The sequence below is a fragment of the Lygodium microphyllum genome, chromosome 14, assembly GCF_053477565.2.
Source record: "Lygodium microphyllum isolate KBCC chromosome 14, Lygodium_microphyllum_v1.1.10, whole genome shotgun sequence".
In the NCBI taxonomy this organism is placed as follows: domain Eukaryota; kingdom Viridiplantae; phylum Streptophyta; class Polypodiopsida; order Schizaeales; family Lygodiaceae; genus Lygodium; species Lygodium microphyllum.
Genome location: NC_141148.1, coordinates 111117350 through 111138690, shown reverse-complemented (window position 1 = coordinate 111138690; position 21341 = coordinate 111117350). Strand labels below are relative to the sequence as shown.

The 21341-nt window shown below is 43.9% G+C and overlaps 1 protein-coding gene across 7 annotated transcripts in view; it reads right to left on the bottom strand.

Annotated features, from left to right (window-relative positions):
* The window catches only part of LOC148025992 (pentatricopeptide repeat-containing protein At2g13600-like), a 68973-nt gene extending 50817 nt beyond the window's left edge, over nt 1-18156 (bottom strand). For 3 of the 7 annotated variants that reach the window (XM_087693225.1, XM_087693221.1, XM_087693222.1), the window contains exons 1-2: nt 17726-17919; nt 17416-17556 (exon numbers count right to left, since the gene is read on the bottom strand). In XM_087693225.1, coding sequence (XP_087549351.1) covers nt 17416-17556; nt 17726-17775 — 191 coding nt within the window. In that variant the 5' untranslated portion in view covers nt 17776-17919. Of the gene's footprint in view, nt 1-17415; nt 17557-17725 lie in introns of all 7 variants that reach the window. The other 4 variants (XM_087693220.1, XM_087693223.1, XM_087693218.1 and 1 more) reach the window with 4 other exon arrangements.
* Between the last annotated feature and the right edge of the window lie 3185 nt (nt 18157-21341).

The window sequence follows — 21341 nt, the reverse complement described above, 5'->3', positions numbered from 1 at the left end:
TACACCTTAAATATCTTAGTGCACGAAGACAAGCAATCCAACGAAACATTCTAGGTGCATTGAAATACTGACTAAGTAAACTAACTAAATATAAAAGATCTCGCCTAATATAAATCAACCAGAGTAATTTTCCTACAACAGAACGATGGGTATGAGCATAAAAGGCTGAACTGAGACATCCTTATACAAATGGATAGTGGGATCTAGAAGCATGGCCAGTTGCTATGTCTTATCAGTGCAATATTGATCCGCCAACTGTAGAGCGTACTTCTATTGTGATAAAAAGATACTTCCCTCAAATTTAACAATCTCTATCTCCAAAAAATAAGACAACATATAGAGTAGTGTGGGATTAGGATACAGAATCCCATATGCATAGTGGTGGAAAGTGCAGCCTAGTTTTTTCCTAAAAAGCATTGCACTTGCTCTCATTTTGAATACAATGTCATAGTACTTTTGTACTTCCAGCAAAGTGTCTGTGTCATTGTCAGCACACAAGAATGTGTTTATGAGTCCAAGCTTCCATCTTGCAACCTAATTCACTTGTGTGACATTTGGTCTTGATGTCTGTTACCTCATGAGCTCACTCTTCCTCTTAATCCAGTCAATGGAAGAAAAGTCGAGAGGCTACTCCACATAGACTTCCTCCTTCAAATAACCGTTCAAAAAGACACTTTTGACGTCTATCTAATAGATCGGCCAATCCTGGTAAGCAGCGAGTCCAAACAACAAACAAAATGATATCAACCGAGCAATAGGTGCAAAGGTTTCCTCATAGTCAATGCCGTGCTATTGCTTGAAACCTTGCACTACAAGGCGTGCCTTGTATTTGTCTGAAGTACCATCAATCTTTAGCTTGGTCCTAAAAATCCACGTCGTCTTAATGATCGACTTGTCAGAAGAACAATCCACCAATGTCCAAGTCCCATTTCGATCAACACTATCCAATTCCTTCTCCATTGTCTCACGCCATAGAGGGTCTTGGAGAGCCTCCTACCAACTGTCTAGTTCAAAATGGGCAATGTAATCAGCTGTAAACAATGCATATGAAGCCTAAGGAGCGAGCAGAGTAGACCTTAATGCCTTGCTCCTATAGAAATTCAGAGAACTCGTGAAAAGTAAACTTGCCACCAAAATCACTCCTCATAATGCTCACACGATGACTAGTTTGGTTATGGACCAGCAGTACCAAGCACTAAAGTAAGTGAAGGGATCGAACTTGTGCTTTAGAAAGTACACCCACATATATCTACAGAAATCATCTACTATCAAAAAGAAGTACAACAGACCATTCAAGGCCGCAATGGATGTGGGACCGCAAAGATCTACGTGAATGAGCTTATTTACCGGATTCAACAACACACGTAACAGACTGCTAAAGAAAGGATGTACGATGTTGTTTACCTATCTGGCATGCTTTACAAACCTCTCGAGATAGTTTTAGGTGTGAAAGGTTTTCAACTATCCCCTAACGCAACAACTCATAAAGAGAGTCATAGCCAAGATGTCCTAAGCGAAAATGCCAAAGATACTCACAGTCTGTGGGCTCCCATGTAGTGGCCAAAGCTTAAAAACGATGGAACTCTAAATCGTCAACAATCGACACAGTAAAAAAGTGTGTCATGTGATAAACACCATTAGATTGTGTCTTGCCTTGAGCAATCACTAAACCGAGTTGAGAGTCTAAGACCTCGACTCTGGTCATGATAAAGAAAATAAATAGTCGTAGCCAAGATATCGTAAGTGAAAATGCCAAAGACACTCATAGTCCGTGGGCTCCCATGTGGTGGCCAAAGCTTAGAAGCAATGAAACTCCGAATCATCAACAATCAGCTCAATAAGAAAGTATGTCATGTGGTAAAGGCCATTAGGCTATGCCTCCCCTTGAGCAATCACTAAACCTATCTGAGAGTCTAGAACATGATAGACATGGTCGCGGTGAAGAAAATTACTCGCCCCAATTGGCAAAGCTACTAAACAAACAAGTTTACCCCAAGCTAAAGGACATGATAGACATCATCTAGTGAAGCGAGATCTGGACCTAGGCCAATGAAAAAACTAACACAACCCTGGACTAGAATCTTGACTGAGTTGTTTTCTACACAAACACTCTCGACTGCACGAGTTCGAGAAGTGAAGATGTCCACTCTAAGAGTCAAGTGATGGGTAGCTCCACTATCCATGGGCCTAACAGGTGCTAACGTGCTCGGGTGTGACGAGTGGGCCTCTGCAAGCACCTCATCAGGAAGCAACTCGCAGATGTAAACGAGATTCGCATCCAATGTCTCTAAGGGAACGATGTGGACCCTTGGAAACTAGTCAAACAAACTCTCCAGAGTTAAGTAGTTCGTCAATTGTGATGACTGACCGATGGTAGTGTGGGTTTGACCTTGCCACTAGTCCTGTAAAGGATTGCCACCACCCTACTTCTATTGTCGGGGATTACCCAACTAGGGTGCACAAGTCTAATTCTTGGATTTTGGTTGTGTGCCTCATTTGAGTTTTGTTTGCCCTTGCCTTGTTGCCTCCTTTGAGAAGATGCAACAAGAGCCCCCTCTATCGGGGACATGTTATGAAATCGATCAAACAACCATGTGTAACACAACAACTGACAATCAAACTCATAAAATGTGGACATCTGAGGCTGTGAAATCACCTGCTGCACAAAATGAAAATATTTTCTTACCAACTTGTTAAGAAACAAGGTAACTTGATTGTCAAAGGACTTAAAGAGCCCTAGTGGTTGAGAACTCAACAAGAAGATACTAATACTAAGCCAACTTGACTTTCAACTCATCCTTGTTTGTGATTTTGAAATTTTGAAGCTCCTGATCTAAATGGATGCGACAGGTCCTATCTCGAGCCACATAGTGATCAATCAAATGTACCCAATGCTTATTAAGTCGAAATACTGAAGCTAAGAGTGAAATTCAAGCAATAAGTCCTATATGAGCTCACAGACATTATGAGCTTTCCATGAGCATACGACCTCGTATGGAACAAGTATGGGGTCAAGTTGGGATTTTAACCAATCCACTAAATCTCATAGGTTTTGAGAGTCTAAGACATGTCTCATCAAATTTGACCAAGTGATGTAATTTGACCCGTTGAAACAAGTCTTCTCATTAAATGCATACTTAACAGTTGAAGAGCTAGATCCATCAGGTATCTATGAAGATGGATAGATGGGATAAGATGGAGGATAAGATGGTGGTGGTGGATAAGAAGTAGAAGGGATAGGCAAAAATAGGCTATTGATGTCCAACAAGTGCCGATTGCTACAAAGGTACCGAACCAGACATAGATCCATATGATAACATAGGTGTAGGTAAAGGCACTGGGATATGATAGCCTTATCCAAAAATCGGCTAGGGCATAACAAAATGACTAGATGGTCAACTGGGTAATGCCATAGAGGCAAATTGCAATACCAAATGATCCACACTCAAATACGTCTGGGATGCACTTCCAAAGAAATAGTCCAAAAGTGTGTGTAGAGGAGGTCGAGCCTCCATCACAAATACACCACCCAAAAAAGGATATGTAGAGATGCTAAAGGCTGCGTATAAATGTGCAGAACCCTTGCATGTGGTGTGTAGTGGATAATGCGGTGCACTTAATGGAAGCAAAAAGAAAGATACAACAGAAAATGAGAAAGGGATGGGTGGGAGTCCAAACAGATTTGTAATGGATGTTGTTGTGGGAAACATGGTTGGTTCCTTTTGTCCATTAAATGCATTAGATGAAGATGCACCTACTTTATATTGATCATGAGAAATAAAATCATTTGAAGAAAAAGAAAGAAATGGAATGCTTATAAGTTCTTTTTTAGCTTCTTACCTGGTTTTGAGTTCATAAAGAAATGCATGTCTTCCTCATTACTCATAAACCAAAGTTTGTTTTAAAGAGTCTCTTCTTCATAAGCATCCCCCTATCCAATAGAAAATACAAAATCACTTGGCATAGAATTTGAAATAATAGGATTCGTACCTAACATTGGAGAAAAGAAGTACTATGAAAGTGATCTGTAATCCGAGTTAAGTTCCACTAGCAGATGACCAATCCACAATGGAGATTTCGAAGGTCTTGCAAGATCATTAGTTCTGCGCACCGAATCTAAAGGAGAAAACTTAGACTTACCTTCACAACCTCCTCCTGAGTCCTATGCATAAGGATGAGATTATACTCAACGATAAAAATTTAATATGATCTATGGACTTTGATAGTCCGATGGTTCTCTGCCCATGTTAAATCAAGTAATAGCAAGCTAAGAGGCCCACTCCTGATCGTTTCTACCCATGTTTGGCTGCGGAGACTGGAGCAATCCTATAAATGTGTTCGAAGTCATCTAAACCTTCTGTTGTTCCTGCTTTCGTGGATGAGGTTTCCGATCAAAGGCCAAGGTTTCTCATAGAGTACCTAACTCTGATACCATGTGAAGAAATACTCTAAACATAAAAAACAAAAAACCAGAAAAGAGGTAGCAAACTTGACCCTAAGTCTAAGAAGCTTATTTTCATTGGTTACAATATGACCACGAAGGACTATCGGCTCTATGATATGAAGACTTGAAAGATCAAGGTGAGCAAGGATGGGATCTTTGACAAGGTTACGGCCTCCAAGATCCAATTGATGGTTCTTCTGTTCTAGGTGGTTCTTGACCTCCCCATCAACCCCTCCCCTTCCTTCCAAGTTACCTCTTGGCACCCCTTCTTCATCTATGACTCCTCCCCCTCCTTCACCTTCTCTCTCACCTTCTTCCCTTCCACTCTTGACGGCTCCTTCGTTTACTACATCATCGAGTATTTCTACCCCTTCACCATCTCCTTAGATTTCTTCTAAAAGGGTTGAGCCGTTAGAGGGGGAGCCTTCTTCATCGGATGAGAACAATCCACCTTCACTCCGTGAGGGGGAGTTTTTACCCTAGACAAGTCTTTACAAGTACTAGAGGCCTCTCAATCTCCTTCTCAACAAGCTTAACCTATCACCATTCCTTGATGAAATCAAAGACTCATGCAAGATTCAGGCATTACTCTGCTCCCTGAGACGTCTCTTGGCCCACGTAGATCAGCTAGGCTTCAAGCTCGGTGAGATAGTTCCCTCTGTGTAAATTATGCCCTTATGTCACAAATTCTTCAAGACCATGAGCCTACTACACTTGATGAGGCTCTTGTACAAGATGTTTGGCGCAGTGCTATGTAGATTGAGCTCAATTCTATCAAGCGGAACTAGACTTGGCAGTTGGTTTCTCGTTGAAGAAGCAAGAGGTGATTGGTGCGAAGTGGGTCTATAAGACCAAGTATCTTGCAAATGGGACCTTGGACAAGCATAATGCAAGCCTTGTTGCCAAGGGATTCTCTTAGCAGGCAGGTTTGGATCACTTTGAGACTTTCATACCAATAGTTCAAATGTCCACTATTCGAGCTATCTTGGCTTTAGCCACTTATTACCATTGGCCAGTTTATTAGATGGACGTGAAGTTAACCTTTCTTAATGGCATCTTGAAGAAGGAGATTTATGTCTCACAACCACATAATTTTTTGGTGCAAGAGAGGAAGGACCATGTTTACAAGTTGCAAAAGGCTCTTTATGGTCTGAAGCAAGCTCCTAAGGCTTGGTATTAGCAAATTAATCGATTCTTCTTGGACAGTGGCTCCCATCGATCAGATCATGACTGTTAACCCTCGAACGAACGAAGGTGGAAAATCTGGAAAAGCTAAAGCAGAAGACAAAGACAAAGGCCAAGGCAAAGAGAAACGGAAGACAAAGACGCACAACCCTCGAACAAACGAAGGTGGAAAATCTGGAAAAGCTAAAGCAGAAGACAAAGACAAAGGCCAAGGCAAAGAGAAACAGAAGACAAAGACGCACAAGGAGAAGAGTCCTAAATAAGGGAGAAAGGCGCACAAGGAAAGGCGCAAGTCAAAACTTTTGTAAAAGAGTGCAAGCGCATCATGGTTTAATTCAAGGAGCGCCGGGCTCTCACCCGTGCAATTTGTAAATGTAGATGGGCAGTGGAAAGGAAGCTAGGAAAATAGAAGAACAATGGGAAAAAGGGCCTAGGCTACGGCCAGCCATGTAAAAAAGGGAAAAAGGGGATGACCGCCCAAAAGGGATTTAGGGTTTTGTATATAAAGTTGAAAAGTGAATGAGAAGCTCATTCTTGTGTGTGGCCAAAAGTGACTCTCCTCTTCTTCTTCTTCTCCTTCTTCTTGCTTGCTTGAGCTTGTGCTTGAGAGAGGGAGTGTGAGAGTGTGAGGGAGTGAGTGTGTGAGGGTGAGGGACCGAGGAGGAGAAGCTCTCCATCTTCTCCTCTCTTCTTCTCTTCTCTTCTCTTCTCTTGCTCGCGGCAATGGAGCTTGGAGCGTGGAGTTTGAGGATGGAGCTTGCTTGAAGCTTGCACTTGGATCGTGGAGCTACCGGAGTGCGCGGGAGAGGAGGTAACTCGAACGGCATGGAGGTAAGCTCACTACACCCGTAGATATGGATGGCGCGTCGACTATGTGAGAGATAGCCATTAGTGCTCGGCTTGGAACGCTTGAAACAATAAGCGGTCCGTGGATCTTGGCGGTTGAGCAAAAGCTCCCACATTTTGGTTCCGTTGCCTGGACCAACGGATTCAAGCCTTGAGCGCTTGCGCGCTTCGAATCAAGCATTGGAGTAGGGTTTTCCCCGTACCAGTACTTGAGGTAGATAGGTAGAAAGCAAGGGGGTTGGAGATGGTATTCGATCTCCTTGGCAAGTAGGTTTTTTGATTTTTTGAGATTTATGTTGTGAGATGGAGTAGTGTAGGTATTTACTTTGTGATTTGAATACATTTAGGATAGGAAAAAACAAAGAAAAAGAAACAAACAGTAGGGTTCTCTGTTGCTGTATAACAGGCTAAAACAGGGAAATAGGGGCACAGATCCTTGGAATGCCGTTTGATTCGAGCACCACAGTGGTTCCAGGCATGTCTGGCATTCCCTTGTAGTGTCTTGCACCTATCTGGAAGGCGGTGGACGATTCAGTGTAGTAGACGTCAGTCTAGAGGTATCGCGTGCAACTCGCGGGTCGTCGGTTGCGTAGTCGGACCAGGCCATCCGAGTCCCAGAATTGGACCAGTCCATACTCGAACACTCGGACTCGGACCACTCGGACCAGTCCATAATCGGACGCTCGGACCAACCCGTCCGATCGGAGCACTCGGACACTCGGAATCGGACCACCTAGAATCAGACCATCCAGAATCGAACCAGTCGCAATCGGACACCTGTCAAAATCGAACTTTGATTCCAGAAATCGAACGTGACCAAAATCGGACCAACCCAAAATCGGACATCCGATTTCGATAATCGGACTCCTGAAAATCGGACGTCTGAGAATCGGACAGAAAACTGTCAAAATCGGACAGGTATCTAGAACACAGATTTTGATATATCTAAACCTCGAAATTGACCCCAAAGGCTACGTAGAGCCAAAGGCACATCAAAGGTCCATCACTAGGCTGAAACTTAGAGCACGTAGTTCAAAATTTGGCTATAAACGGTCCTCCAAATTGTGCATGGCTTTTACCGTAACGGCCCTGCGGGCCGAGGGGGACTGCCCCCCCCGGACCCCCACAGAGGGGCTCTGCCCCCTCCACACCTCCCCCGAGTAGGTTGGAGAGAAAACGCGCGCCATGACAGGTCCTCCAAATTGGACCCTAGTATAGCAAGGGCTCTACACGAGCAAGGATTCTCCCTTGCAAAAGAGCAACCAAAAGCCCGTGCCCGAATAGAGACAAACAGAGACCCTAGAACCTCAATGGGCCAATCTAGCCATCAAGGGCAAAAAGGCCACACCACGAGAACACAAAGACATTGTGTTCGTACCATGTCTAGTCAGAGCGGAATGCAACATCAACAAGCTACAAATGCCGAGATGACTAGACATGACACTCTGGACGAGAGATGTATCTTGAGCAACATTGCACAGACAACCCAAGACTGTGGTGGAGAATCCACGTCTGGACATGCGAGTGAGGACTCAAGGGCATCTGTCAGAAGGCTTAAATTTACAAGCCAAGACCCGGAAGATGAGGACATAGTGCCACCTGCTTATCTTAGGGTCAAACTCACCGCGAAAAGAGAGCATACTATCGATGCTCTGATTGATGAAGAAGCAGATTTCAATATCTTGACCTATGAATCATGGACCCTACTGGGCCAACGGGAGCTCACACCGACTAGTGCAACTCTTAGCCCTTATGGGGAACACCCACAAGCACTCATGGGGAAGTGCAAAATCCTGGCAACTATTGAAACTGAAAGCTTGCCTATCCTATTTCATGTTCCTTCAAATAGTGCTAGCTGCGAGAAAGAAACCCTCCTTGGAAGACCCTTCAAAAGGGCGACCAAATGTGAGGCCGACTATGTAGCACAGAGGATACACTTGACACTACCGGGTGTGAGGATAGTCACGACCTTTAGCAAGGGTGACCTCATCAAACCTCGAGGGAAAGGCAAGCAAGGTGCCGACATAACAATCAAGCCTGCAGATGAGAGCAAGGACTTGTTGGAAGAGTCAATACAAGCACAGGTCGAACAACGAGAACCAATGAGTGAGGCCATGCCGGAAATAAGAAGGTCAAGAGACAATGCCAAGGATGGCCTTGGGACTTACGAATATCGTAGAAGACCCCAAAGGAAGGCCAAGCCTTATAGACGAAGGCATCGATGGAGAGTCAGCATAACGCCGCGATGGATATCCGAAGCGTTGTTACGTGCTCAAGGGTATTATGAAGGCAACCGATGGATTTGGGTACCAAAACCCCCTGTTAAACCTCCCTGGTCGACTGAAGGCCAGATCGTATCAAGAGCAAAGAAGCGTAAGAGGAGATCTAAACGGAAAACCAAGTCTCGAGTCAACAATAGGGGAGTGACCAAGCCCCTCATAGTCGAAACCAAGAAACCAAACGAAACCAATCGGAGGGTAGATCCTCAGCCTAGTGTGCTTGACAAGCAGACATCAGATGTAATTGTTGAGGATATGCAAAAGCCACTAGTGCCCAAGGAGCCTTTGATTCCCCAAGAGGATAGCAGGCATCATAGGCACAACATTGCTCATGGCAAGGTTAAATGCTCAACAAAGCAAATAGCAAAATCATCTAACAGCCATGAGCAAATCTCCAAGCCAGTATCAAAGCCACTTAGGAGTCCCAAGTCTCCTACACCCTCTTCCCCTAAACGGACACAGGAAGCACAACACTCGTCAAGCGCGGCTACTCAATCCCAATCTCAACCTACATCAAAGCTTCCAAATGTCCAAGAGACAGGACACGACACCACCCTTAGCTCTCAACCTAAGGATGTGCCTATGCAATCCACTGTGGCTAGATCAACGGATACTCGATCTACGCAAGTGAATGCTCTGAGGACAACAAAAGGCACGACCACTTCTGATCTGCCTAAGGACTTGACACCGCAGTCTACCAATGGTAGCCAATCCACTGAACTAGCCAATCAGGGACCACAGCAGTCACAATCTTTGGCCGTGACAACACCCCTTGCGAAACATGTCCTTAGTGGTTTACCTATGGAGGGGGTGTCACAACCAACCTCATTGACAACTCCAGCACTTCCAAAGAGCCTAAAGCCTAGGCTAGAGGAGTTGAACAGAAGGGAAGAGCTAGACTCTCCAAAATGGAGACAGTTGTATCCTCACAATCTAGCGAGGCTATTCAGCAAGCCACGGCCATGTCCCATAAGGACACACTAGAGAGAGAGAATGCCAAGGCCCAACCAAGCACGTCACCGGGTGGCCTAGTCCAGAATCCTGAATCGACGAGAGATGCACCTTCACGAACCAGGAAACAAAGGAGAAAACAGCGAAAACAACAGCAATTGCAGGTGGTTATGGACCCCGAGAACATTGAGACGAAGAGCACCGGAGAGCCGATGAATAAAGCATCGAGTCCACCCACCAATGAACCCATTAATGCCTCTCCTAATAGCGGTGAACCCTCAGACACATCCGTGTACTCTGAAAAACCAAAGCAACCGTTGCCATCAACAGTTGCTTACAACACTCTATCCACTGACAATAGAACTTGCATTGACCAATCAAGAGTGGATACAACGTCATCACAACAGGGTGACAAATCTATACCAGTCACATTCAAGAAGAACCATGACAAAATTGCAGCAAAACCTCAGGAGAAACGTGAGAACCCCAAGAGCATAAGAGACCCTAGCGTTGACCAATCTTGCTCATCTAGGCCTGAGCCCCCGGCCATGCTAAAGCCGAAGGAAACTCTTAGAACTTTGCATGAGATAGCAACCGAGCAAGCCCTCGTTGAACATAGGAGTGTCACAGAATGCTTAACTGAGTTGGATGCTAAGCTCAAAGTGATCGCACGTATCTACGTCCTTGCAGACATGGGCACAATCCCCAAAGAGCAGCTCGGAGATTACTTGACCTTTCCTCTAACATGGGAAGAACAAGAACATCTTAACGGGCACTACGACAGGCTCCTGCATGAACGCATGCGACTCATCCCTGACGAAGAGGCTGACGAACTGCGCTTAACCGTCACGTTCAATGAAATGCTCTGCCGACCGAACCTCGTAGACATAGAGCAACTAAAGCGATTGTCAGCAGGCCAGAGTCAATTTAAGCAGCCTTGGTGCGAAAGCCGCGTTGTAATGGCCGAAATAGGGGCTCAGATCATGACGGTCTCAGAAGAGCGATTAGCCAAATGGCGATCTCAAAGAGACCCAACCTATTTGGCACCGACTTCCCTTCGAGTGCTGACTGACATTCGAGGTACGGACTTAGCTGGAACTAAGCTACAGGGCCCTTTAATTGATAAGGTTCTCACTGAGGAGGAATTACATATTGCCAGTAGACTCGGTCAAGGTTCCATGCTACTCGACGTGGCAAAATATCTATCAGTATTAAGTAAGCTGCCGCGAATACTGAATGCGTGTGCCACGCTCCGGTACAACCCCGAGTTCTACACTTGGTTCTTATCCTCGTGAAGTGATATGGATTCATAAATATGTATATAAATAAACACTGCTTTTTGTGCCACCGTGTATAAACAATATCAACACACACAAGCAATGATAGTCAAGCGCAGGGAGAAGAGTTGGGTCTCATAGGCTAAGCTTCTCGAGTCCTCCTCTCATCATGCATTTAAAAGCCGTGTGACTATCCCCACCTCCAAGTGAAGGGCATGCAACCCACATTACCGCCATAGAAAGCCTTGACCAATAACTCTGATGGTGTAGACAGGGTATAGTCCCTTTCTATACACCTTCTTCCCTTTCCGGTCTATCCTTCTAGGGAGGAGCCCTGCCTAGATCCATGACCGCCAGCCGAGGTAACTCGGCATGAACCAAGATCTGCTAATGGCAGGAGGCTAAATATACATCGCGGGGGCCATCTCTCTACAACAAGCACTACATGCCCCACCCCCCCCCCCTTCTCGTCCTATGCGCTTGATAATCTGCACTATAATCCCTTACATATGAATGGTCTTATCATGTGACAAATCCTAATCCTTGATTCGCATCTTACAAGCCCCCTGCAAGGAAAACATGAAGAACCAAGGGCAGCTAGCTTGCAAAAACACTCTTCGCAGTCGACGGGAACATGCAGCACACGCCTCTCCGCCAGCGCGATACGTGCCCACTCTTAAAAGGTACGCCAAGAAACGTGGCCCCAAGCGACACCGCCCTGGACGAAGGCCGAAGAATCCGTGGGCCAGGGGAGCAAACGCTCTAGGAGGCACACAAAATGTGGCAACGCCAGTTGCACAAACCCCTAACGCACGCTTGGGCACCAGGTGCTCACGAAGTGACAAGGCGGCCAGGGATAGGGCAGAATTTAATGAATTGTTTAAAGACATTCTGGAAACGGTAGCAGCCCGAGACTACACCATTCACGTCCCGGCCGACATCTTCCCTTCCCAACCTCACACGAGCCCCTCACCAGCACAGCCTCAGTTGCCTAGCCAACCGGACTAACCCCGCCTTGTACCTAGCGACTAAATCCCTATGTTGTACAAGTAGCTCGACAAGTCAGGATGCCAGAACATTTTGTTTTTTGATGAGTAAAGGGGCAAGACCCCCACTTGTACATATTCCCGTTACTTCTCGTTAATGTATGCGACCTTAGCAACAATGGAATAGGCATCCCAATAGACATCGTAGAATTCTGAAAAATTATGTCTTATCATGATTGTATTTGTTCAATGCACTTAACACAAGCGAGCATATACTCTCACGAAGTGATAAGTGGATGCAGGATAATACAGGTCCTTGTGCAAAAGTGTTCAATGCCCGATCAACGCAAGACAATTGGCCCCACAAAGAGCCGCAACAAAGCCATGCTGCCGAAAGAAAAAACCACCCTTGCCGACCGCCCACATCGCATAGCCCAAAGCATATCCATGGGCTACGCTCTCTTTCTGGGTAAAGCTCTATAGTTGGCTCACAGCAGTCGTTACCTCAATTGTACCAACATCGCGGTGACGCAAGGAGGGTTGCAATGTCTCAAGTGTATCTCCCCATCTCAACAACTGCTTCTCTAACAATGAGGCTAGGGCTCAATCATCACTGTAATATCCGTTTCTTGAGCCTTCGAAGCTTGACATTCTCCAATCGACTGAAATTAGAAACGTCCAGTGACCTTGGTCGACTGGCTTCGTCCCTAGTCCCCTAGCCCTTTATCATCACCCACAATTGTTCAGGGCACATCAAGGACAGGACATACCTAAGGAGCTTGTTTCGCCTATGGTTAGACCTGTCACCCTGACCCACTTGCACAATTCTCTCTTGCACTTTGCCTTAGTACCATTGCAATCAGTGGTGGTAAGCACTGCACGATTGGCCATGAAAAGTACACCGTCCTCATCAAGCAAGTCCAATAGCTTCCAGCCACCGAAAGTGCGGTGTCCTTGTATTCAATTATGCTCCGTCGTGCAGTCACAATGCAAAGGATGTCTCATATACCTTCGCGTGCACTTCTTCTCAACATGGACAACTTTGCTTCATCCACACATTGTTATGAGAAACTAGCCCACGGTCTTCTAACTACGTAATACCTAAGTATGCACGAACACTTACATAATACCTGCACTGAAGTATATACACAGTTTGGGTTCTCAAGTGCAGGACAATACTCTCAGCTTGCTTAGAGTTTGACCTGTCTCCCAAACTAATCAAATATGTCTTGTGCACAATAGAGAAGACTAGCACTACCCTTAGGGAGAGACCACATGAGAGGTTTTCAATTGCAGGTGTTGAAGACTCCAACGGAAGTGTCATTCGTTCTTCATCAACACCCAACTCTGAATGCTTATCCCTCACCATCCGACAAGCCCGCAAAGAATAGCCCTGTGCAGAATCCCCAACAAACCAACACTTGTGCTGGCCATCAATGCAATCCCCAACACAGAATAGCCCTACCACCAACTCTAACAACCTTCCACCAGCCACCTTGGCCACCAACAGGCCCCCAGGACCTTCCGCCACACTACCACCAACACTCCTCCACGGAAACCACAGGCGTCCTTGTCACCCACGTCTTCGGTGCATGCTACAGCCTGCTACCTACGACGGTGAGTGCCATGGGACTGGCACTCGTTTAGGAGGGGGGTAATGTTAACCCTCGAACAAACGAAGGTGGAAAATCTGGAAAAGCTAAAGCAGAAGACAAAGACAAAGGCCAAGGCAAAGAGAAACGGAAGACAAAGACGCACAACCCTCGAACGAACGAAGATGGAAAATCTGGAAAAGCTAAAGCAGAAGACAAAGACAAAGGCCAAGGCAAAGAGAAACAGAAGACAAAGACGCACAAGGAGAAGAGTCCTAAATAAGGAAGAAAGGCGCACAAGGAAAGGCGCAAGTCAAAACTTTTGTAAAAGAGTGCAAGTGCATCATGGTTTAATTCAAGGAGCGTCGGACTCTCACCCGTGCAATTTGTAAATGTAGATGGGCAGTGGAAAGGAATCTAGGAAGATAGAAGGACAATGGGAAAAATGGCCTAGGCTACGGCCGGCCATGTAAAAAAGGGGAAAAGGAGATGACCGCCCAAAAGGGATTTAGGGTTTTGTATATAAAGTTGAAAAGTGAATGAGAAGCTCATTCTTGTGTGTGGCCAAAAGTAGCTCTCCTCTTCTTCTTCTTCTCCTTCTTATTGCTTGCTTGAGCTTGTGCTTGAGAAAGTATGAGAGTGTGAGGGAGTGAGTGTGTGAGGGTGAGGGACCGAGGAGGAGAAGCTCTCCATCTTCTCCTCTCTTCTTCTCTTCTCTTCTCTTCTCTTCTCTTATCTTGCTCGTGGCAATGGAGCTTGGAGCGTGGAGTTTGAGGATGGAGCTTGCTTGAAGCTTGCACTTGGATCGTGGAGCTTCCGGAGTGCGCGGGAGAGGAGGTAACTCGAACGGCATGGAGGTAAGCTCACTACACCCGTAGATATGGATGGCGCGTCGGCTATGTGAGAGGTAGCCATTAGTGCTCGGCTTGGAACGCTTGAAACAATAAGCGGTCCGTGGGTCTTGGCGGTTGAGCGAAATCTCCCACAATGACCCCAATCATTATTACAAGGTTGCAGAGGACAGGTGCATCATGGTCATCTTATAGGTTCATGACATCATTATCACAAGGAGCAACAGAGGAGATTGAGCGCGTATGGATGATATTGGGCTAGTAGTTCGACATGACAAATCTATTAGCAGTCATGTTTGTCATGCCATGTCTTCTCCTACTTGTGAGACTAAACGAGGACTTTTGGAGCTCTAATAGGTTTGTCATGTGTTTTGATGGGGGAGGCTACTCATTCTAGAGTGGCTATCTAGGTGCATTTATTTTGTTTGTCAAGTTCCAGTGTGTTTTCCATGGGGAGTTTCTGCATTTTAGAAGCTATCCACATCTATCGAACATTGTCCTTGCCAATCACATTCTTTGGTTGCCATCTAGCATTTTCTAGGCATTTATTATGCCACGACCAACATTAAATGCTAGTCAACCAACATTTCAAGCATTTCCAAATTTCAATAGGTCAGTTTAGGAGATTTGTAGCTATTTATAGCCATTCCCCACTTGGCAATAGTGTATCCTTGATACTTTCAATCATTGGAAGTTTGTTACCCATCCTATTCCCCATCCCGTGGAGGATCCCCCCATTGGATCATCAAAGGATCATGCGGCCTTATGGAATCGGCTCAACTCTAGAATCCAATCTTTCCTCTTTATGAGCTTACAAGATTCTATCCTAGTGCATGTGCGCAGGTTGCGAAAAGCAACGGACGTGTGGACAGAGCTTGCTTCTTTGTACCATCAGAAGACATTTGCCTACCTGATTACTCTCAAAAAGAAATTCCAAATGCTCATTGTTGATTATTCTCCTTCCACAAAGGTTCATATTAACAAGTTGAAGGATATGAGGGATGAACTTGCATCCCTTGGCAAGATGATATCTTCAGAGAATATGGCTATGATTCTTTTGACTCAATTGCCATCTCCCCAGTTTGATGTCTTCTACACCAACCTTCTTTCATCCAGGACCTGTGAGAAGCTTCTATGGGAGGAGCTTACCCCATTTGTTTAGAAGCATGACGAGCACTGCAAAGAGGTTGCCGATGGATTCACCTCCACTAAAGCTTTTGTTGCAAGTTTGAGAGAGGGAAAGAAGAAGGGAAATCAAAGGCTAAAATACATAAGAGTTCTTTAAGCTCTGACTCCAATTTGAAGAAGCTTAAATGCCCATATTGTGACAAGAAGACACATCCAAAGGAGACATGTTGAAAGAAGTACCCTCACCTTCATCCGAGAGCGAAGGATGGGAGCTATAATATCAGAGCCTTCTACCTCTACTCCAGCGGTTACCCGTGAATCAATGTCCCTTCACATTGTTAGAGTTGGAGAAGCCTTCTTCAGTGATTGCCCTATCTTCTGAGAGGCCTTGGCCGGTTGATAGTGGAGCTTATAGTCATATGACTCTATGAGGTGCTTTGTTGCAGGATCTATGCCCTTCTGAGGTTTCAATCACTATTGGTGACATTGTATTGTGTCGAGCGGGGAGCAGAGCGAAGAGCACAGCTGAGAGAGATGGAGCTTGAGCAAGCATGAGCGAGAGAGTGTAATGGCTAAAGAGTCAATGAGCAGAGTGAAAGTACAAAATCGATAAGAACGTACCAACAATGTGTTGGTACACAAAGAAAAAAAAAAATTTATACTTAGGGCATGTAAGGGTGCATTCACATCTACTACACACGGGGGGGTTAAAACCAAGCCTTTATCCCAATAACCTTCCACTTAAAGATCTGATGTGAACCTCTAGCTAACCAACCCCCACTAGTCGAATGCAATGCTCGTGCTGAGCTTTGCTTAGACTTTTGGTGAGAACGTCTACAGGGTTGTTTTGTGTTTTAATCTTGGTCAATGTGATTTGACTATCTTCCAGAATCTGGCTGATGAAGTGATATCGCACATCTATATGCTTTGTGCGTGAATGATACATAGCATTCTTAGCCAGATACACAGTACTCTGGCTATCACATCCCAAAACTGCAGTACCCATAGACATGCCGAGATCATCTGCAAGTTTGCTCAACCAGATAGCTTCCTTAGGAGCTTCAATAGCTGATATGCATTCAGCTTCAGTGATACTCATAAAGACATACCCGTTGGTGGACCTACAAGTGTCCAAGTCACCTGCCATGTCTGCATCACAATAACGCTGCAAACTAAGTGCTCAGCTGGCATCATCATCCTGACCGTTGGATGCACCTGCCCTGCCTGCATTTGCTGCTCCCTGGTGCCATCCAGCCTCCTGTTCATTTGCTAAAGCTGTCACCCTGCTGTCAAGAGCTGCATTTTGAAGCCTGGTAAGCATTTTGTAGCAGCTGGCTGGCATTTCATTACTTGTGCAGGCTGCCTTGCTGCTACTGTCATCCTTCAACATCTGAACAGATTCCATACTTTGATCTCACTTACAGCAGCTGATTGTACACAGAGGCTGTCTACTGCGATTTGTGATCCATTCAGAGTACAATACACTCTCCAATTCATCTCTGCCCCAGTCCACTCTAAGACACATAAGTTCGAGGTTATTCTATTCACATAGCACAGTGTGTTTTCAGCATTCATTTTCATTCACACTACTCTAGGTTACTCTTCACTTTTGAGTTCTACTGTTTATCGTTGTGTTTTACCATACACTTTGTGTTTATCTTCTTTGCTCAAGTATTTCTTTACAGACAGTTTCATCTCAAGCTCTAGTCACAAAAGCTGTCCTCTAGACACACTCACTTTAAATATGTTAATTCAGAAAGTTTGCAGCTCTAGTGACAAAGCTCGTATGCGGATATCACACTTCAAATATCTTAATTATGAACGTCTCAACTACAGGTACAGCTATATGAAAGTGCTTCGGTGAAAGGTCATGTACCTGAATGGTTTCAACTGAGGAGAACGTGAAGAGGAGTCGAAAGCGAGGCCTGTTGAATAGCAAGGAATCAGAACAGCTGAGCCCATTAGCAAAGCCTTCATTGATACATTCGTCTTTGCCTTTTCTGTTCTGTGGATAGTCCTGCCACAGGAATGGCGTTCTTAGCACGTGAGAAGGTTTTTTGCTGTAGAATTAGAAACAACAAGTGCAAGAGCTTCGCTAAAGTAATATGTGCGATTGATCACATATTAGGTATGGCATCGTGTTTCTATCAATGCAAAGAAGCAACAGTACAGATGCTCACGCTTACCACATTTGTGGTTGATATGCGTATATCCGACAAGCAAAAGTTCTGTGCATTTTCTCTTACAGATTGACAGAGCGACAGCAGACCGTCAGGGGAGTATGACACAGCGCCTGACCGGCAAAGCTCTCTCTCTCTCTCTCTCTCCGGAGCGTGACACGCAGGCCAACGGTAGTAGGCATATCTCTCTCTCTCTCTCTCTCTCTCTCTCTCTCTCTCTCTGAGCATGACAGCACCATACCAGCCGAGTGTAAGACGGCGGAAGGCTAGGAGCCCGGAGGGGCAGCAGATCGCGAGGAGGTCCTGGGCAGACAGCGAGGCCGGGAAGAACGGAGGGATAGGAGGCAGCCGGCTGGAGGTAGACGATGACGCGGGGGCACCGGTTTGGAGGTGACCAGGCAATGAACACTGTGAGAGAGAGAGAGAGAGAGAGAGAGAGAGAGAGAGAGAGAATTTGAGGGATAAAAGATAAATTTAAAGAAGAAAAAAAATGCGGAGATGGAGAGAGATTTATTTATATGTTTGTTTAAAGAGAATTTAAACTAGATTGACACGTTTAGCTAAGTAAAGCGGTATGAAGTGTGCGATTCTTGCATGTTTTATATGTAGCAATTTTACTGATGGTATTTAGATATGTGACGTGTTTTAAAGTGAAGTGCGTTTATAGATAAGATTTAGCGTTGTTAAAATACGTGGAGAACCTTGAATTGAGAATATATATACTTATATGGTTCGAGTCAATGATCGTGAGTTTCAAAATTCACGGTTTTTTTTCTACATTAAATTTCTTTTCTTTTCTTCAAAAAATAATACTTTTTACATCTTATTGGTTGTTCGTATAGGATGTTGTACCCTATCAAAATTACATTTTCCTAACAGATGTTGGCTTGCTCAAAATTCTTAGCCTTGTCTATGATATCAACTATTGCTTGTATGTTAACCTTGAAGTTATCCTCGAACGACTAGAATGTTTCTATGTCTTTCTTCATTTTCCTGATGGGATTTCTTCGATGTTGTTGGATTCTTTTCTCAATGTTAGTTGTCTGCCCTACGTACTTCTTGTTGTTTTTCTTACATCTTATGTTGTAGATGAAGTACTTGCTTTTGTGTCTTTGCAGGTTGGCGCTTCTAGACTGGCCCATGGGTTTTGGTTGTATACGATGCTATATGATATATGGAAGTACTTGAGCTAGTAGCAGGACTTACAGTGGTTGAGGCTACAAGTTTGGCACTAGTAGAAGATTGGTTTCTTCTTGATTTGCTTCTGTCTGCACTTCTACAAGAAAAATTGATAGTGTTTTTTTTTTTAAATAAATGTTTGAAAAGAAGTTGTGTTTGAGAACTTGGATGTTACATAGATTATGTTGCTAAATGGATCGGAGTTGGGACCATGTTTCTAGGTGTAGACCTCTCTGCTCAATAGGTATGTGACCTTCTTGATCATTATTGCAGGATTGTCAGGAGACAGTGATTGTAATGGTTCTTTTTTATGTAATCTTCTAGTATGTCCTTGCCTTCTTTTTTCGCGACTTCTATCAACTGATTGAGCGAGATGTTAAATCCATAGTACAACAACTCAATTGTGTATATTCTGATGTTTGTTCTTGTGTCCAAAAGCACTTGGTTGTGCCTGTTCGTAGTGGATTATCAACCGAGTCTTTGTACTCAAGTTCAAGTCAGTCGAGTATGTATTTGAGGAGTCTTGCATGTTAAGTGCATATGAGTTAGCATTGTTGTTTCAAGTAAAAATGAAGGTTGCGAAGTTTGTAGGAGATTGTATACCATTTGTGATCTTATCATCTGATATAAAAGACATTGTTCATTGTTGAGAATTTGAGTGGATGTGGCCATCAATTTTTAGAGGTCATTATATGTTGCAAAGCCGTTGATGTACATTGATGGCTTTTGCCCAGCGACATTTGGCATTCTCATGTGGTTTGTCGTTATGTACCTGTGATTCTATATATTTGCAAGATGGTTCTCGATCTAGCATTAGGTGTTCCTATGGTTTTGAATGTATAGTTGAAACATTTGTATACATAGGTCAATGTGGTTAGGTAAAGTAATATATTTGTATTTTTATACATACTAGGTATCCTTTGGATTGTGCGTCTCTCATTCGAATTCATATTTGCCTTAATGGGTGAGATGTATATGTAAATGAGAAAATGAGAAAAGCACATTAGTATGTTAATAAATTTATTAGTAGGGCAAGAAAATTCAAAAAATACATTAGTATATTAACAAACAACATTTGAAAAAAAGTTTAGAAGATTGCTTTATTGCTTACTACAAGAGGCATATGAGATTGTTATGTGATGAAATGTGTTGTGTTTAATCTTTGTTTGTTTTTTATTGAGCCGTGTTGTTTCTCTACTTGAGTCATGGTATTAGGAAAGGTGTCAGAGCGAAGGCAAATGGATCTAGAAGGCCAACAATATACAAATTTCTTCTTTTGGTTATGTGGGAGAGCATTAAGTAGACTAGTCTGAGCATGAACACGCTATCATGCCGCTACAAGAACACAATGTGAAAAACCTTGGAGTGCATCATCATTCGACTTTCGTATTAATTTAGAGAGTCAATGTCATATCAGTCATTAATGTTAGTGTCTATAGTATGGATAGTTTCAAAATACAAAATTTTTGAACAAGTTTAGTCTATTTTTTATCTTATTTATTGTAAATATCCTAAAAAGGTGTAGAGAACTTCTAGAATAGGGTGACATCCAAAAAGCAAGTGGCTTTTTAGAAAGTTTTGGGAGATCTCATGAAAAAAAAGGAGCTTTCGAATTCACATGGTGTGCAATTGCAGTTTTCAGGCAACAAATAACACTCCAGGGTTGGGAGGAAGAAGGAGTGATTTGGGATAATCCTAGAGTTTTACCCCCCCATATTCGAAGCCAACATGACCATCAAATTTGTTGTCTGAGCAATAGAAAAGAAGATAGTATATGGTGCACATTTTTGGTCTAACATGGAGCTCTAGGAGATCAAATGTTTAGATATTGTCTCCAAGTAATCCCAAATAAGGATTTTGTTTATCTTCTCAAGTTCTATCAATACATAGTGTATTGATTTATTGAGCTTTGTCTTTATCTTTGTGTATCTATTGTCTATTATTTTTCTTCTCTTCTACCTCATATTCTCTACTTTCTTCTCTCTTTGATCCTTAGTGGATGCGACCTTTCGACTAAAACCCATTCGACATTAGTGGATGTCATGTCATGGACATAGTGTGAAAAAATTTGGAGTGCATCATCATCTAACTTTCTTATTAATCTAGAGAGTCAATGTCATATTACTCATTAGTGTTAGTATCCATAGTATAGATAGTTCTAAAATACGAGATTTTTGGATAAGTTTATGTAATACAACTCCCCGCCTCCCTCCGCATTGGAACCACCCGCCCTTTTTAATAGATTTAATTTAAAAATTTTTAATCACCCCATAGTCGTCCCCAAACAAGTGGCAAGGGAGAGGAAACTGACGACGTTGATGCCGAGGAGGAAGGAGGCGATGATCACCAAGGGAAAAGGAAGAAGACGACGTGGCGGAGGAAGATGATGATGGCGATGATCATGAGGAAGACAAGTGATCAAGAACAAGGGAGAAACAAGCAT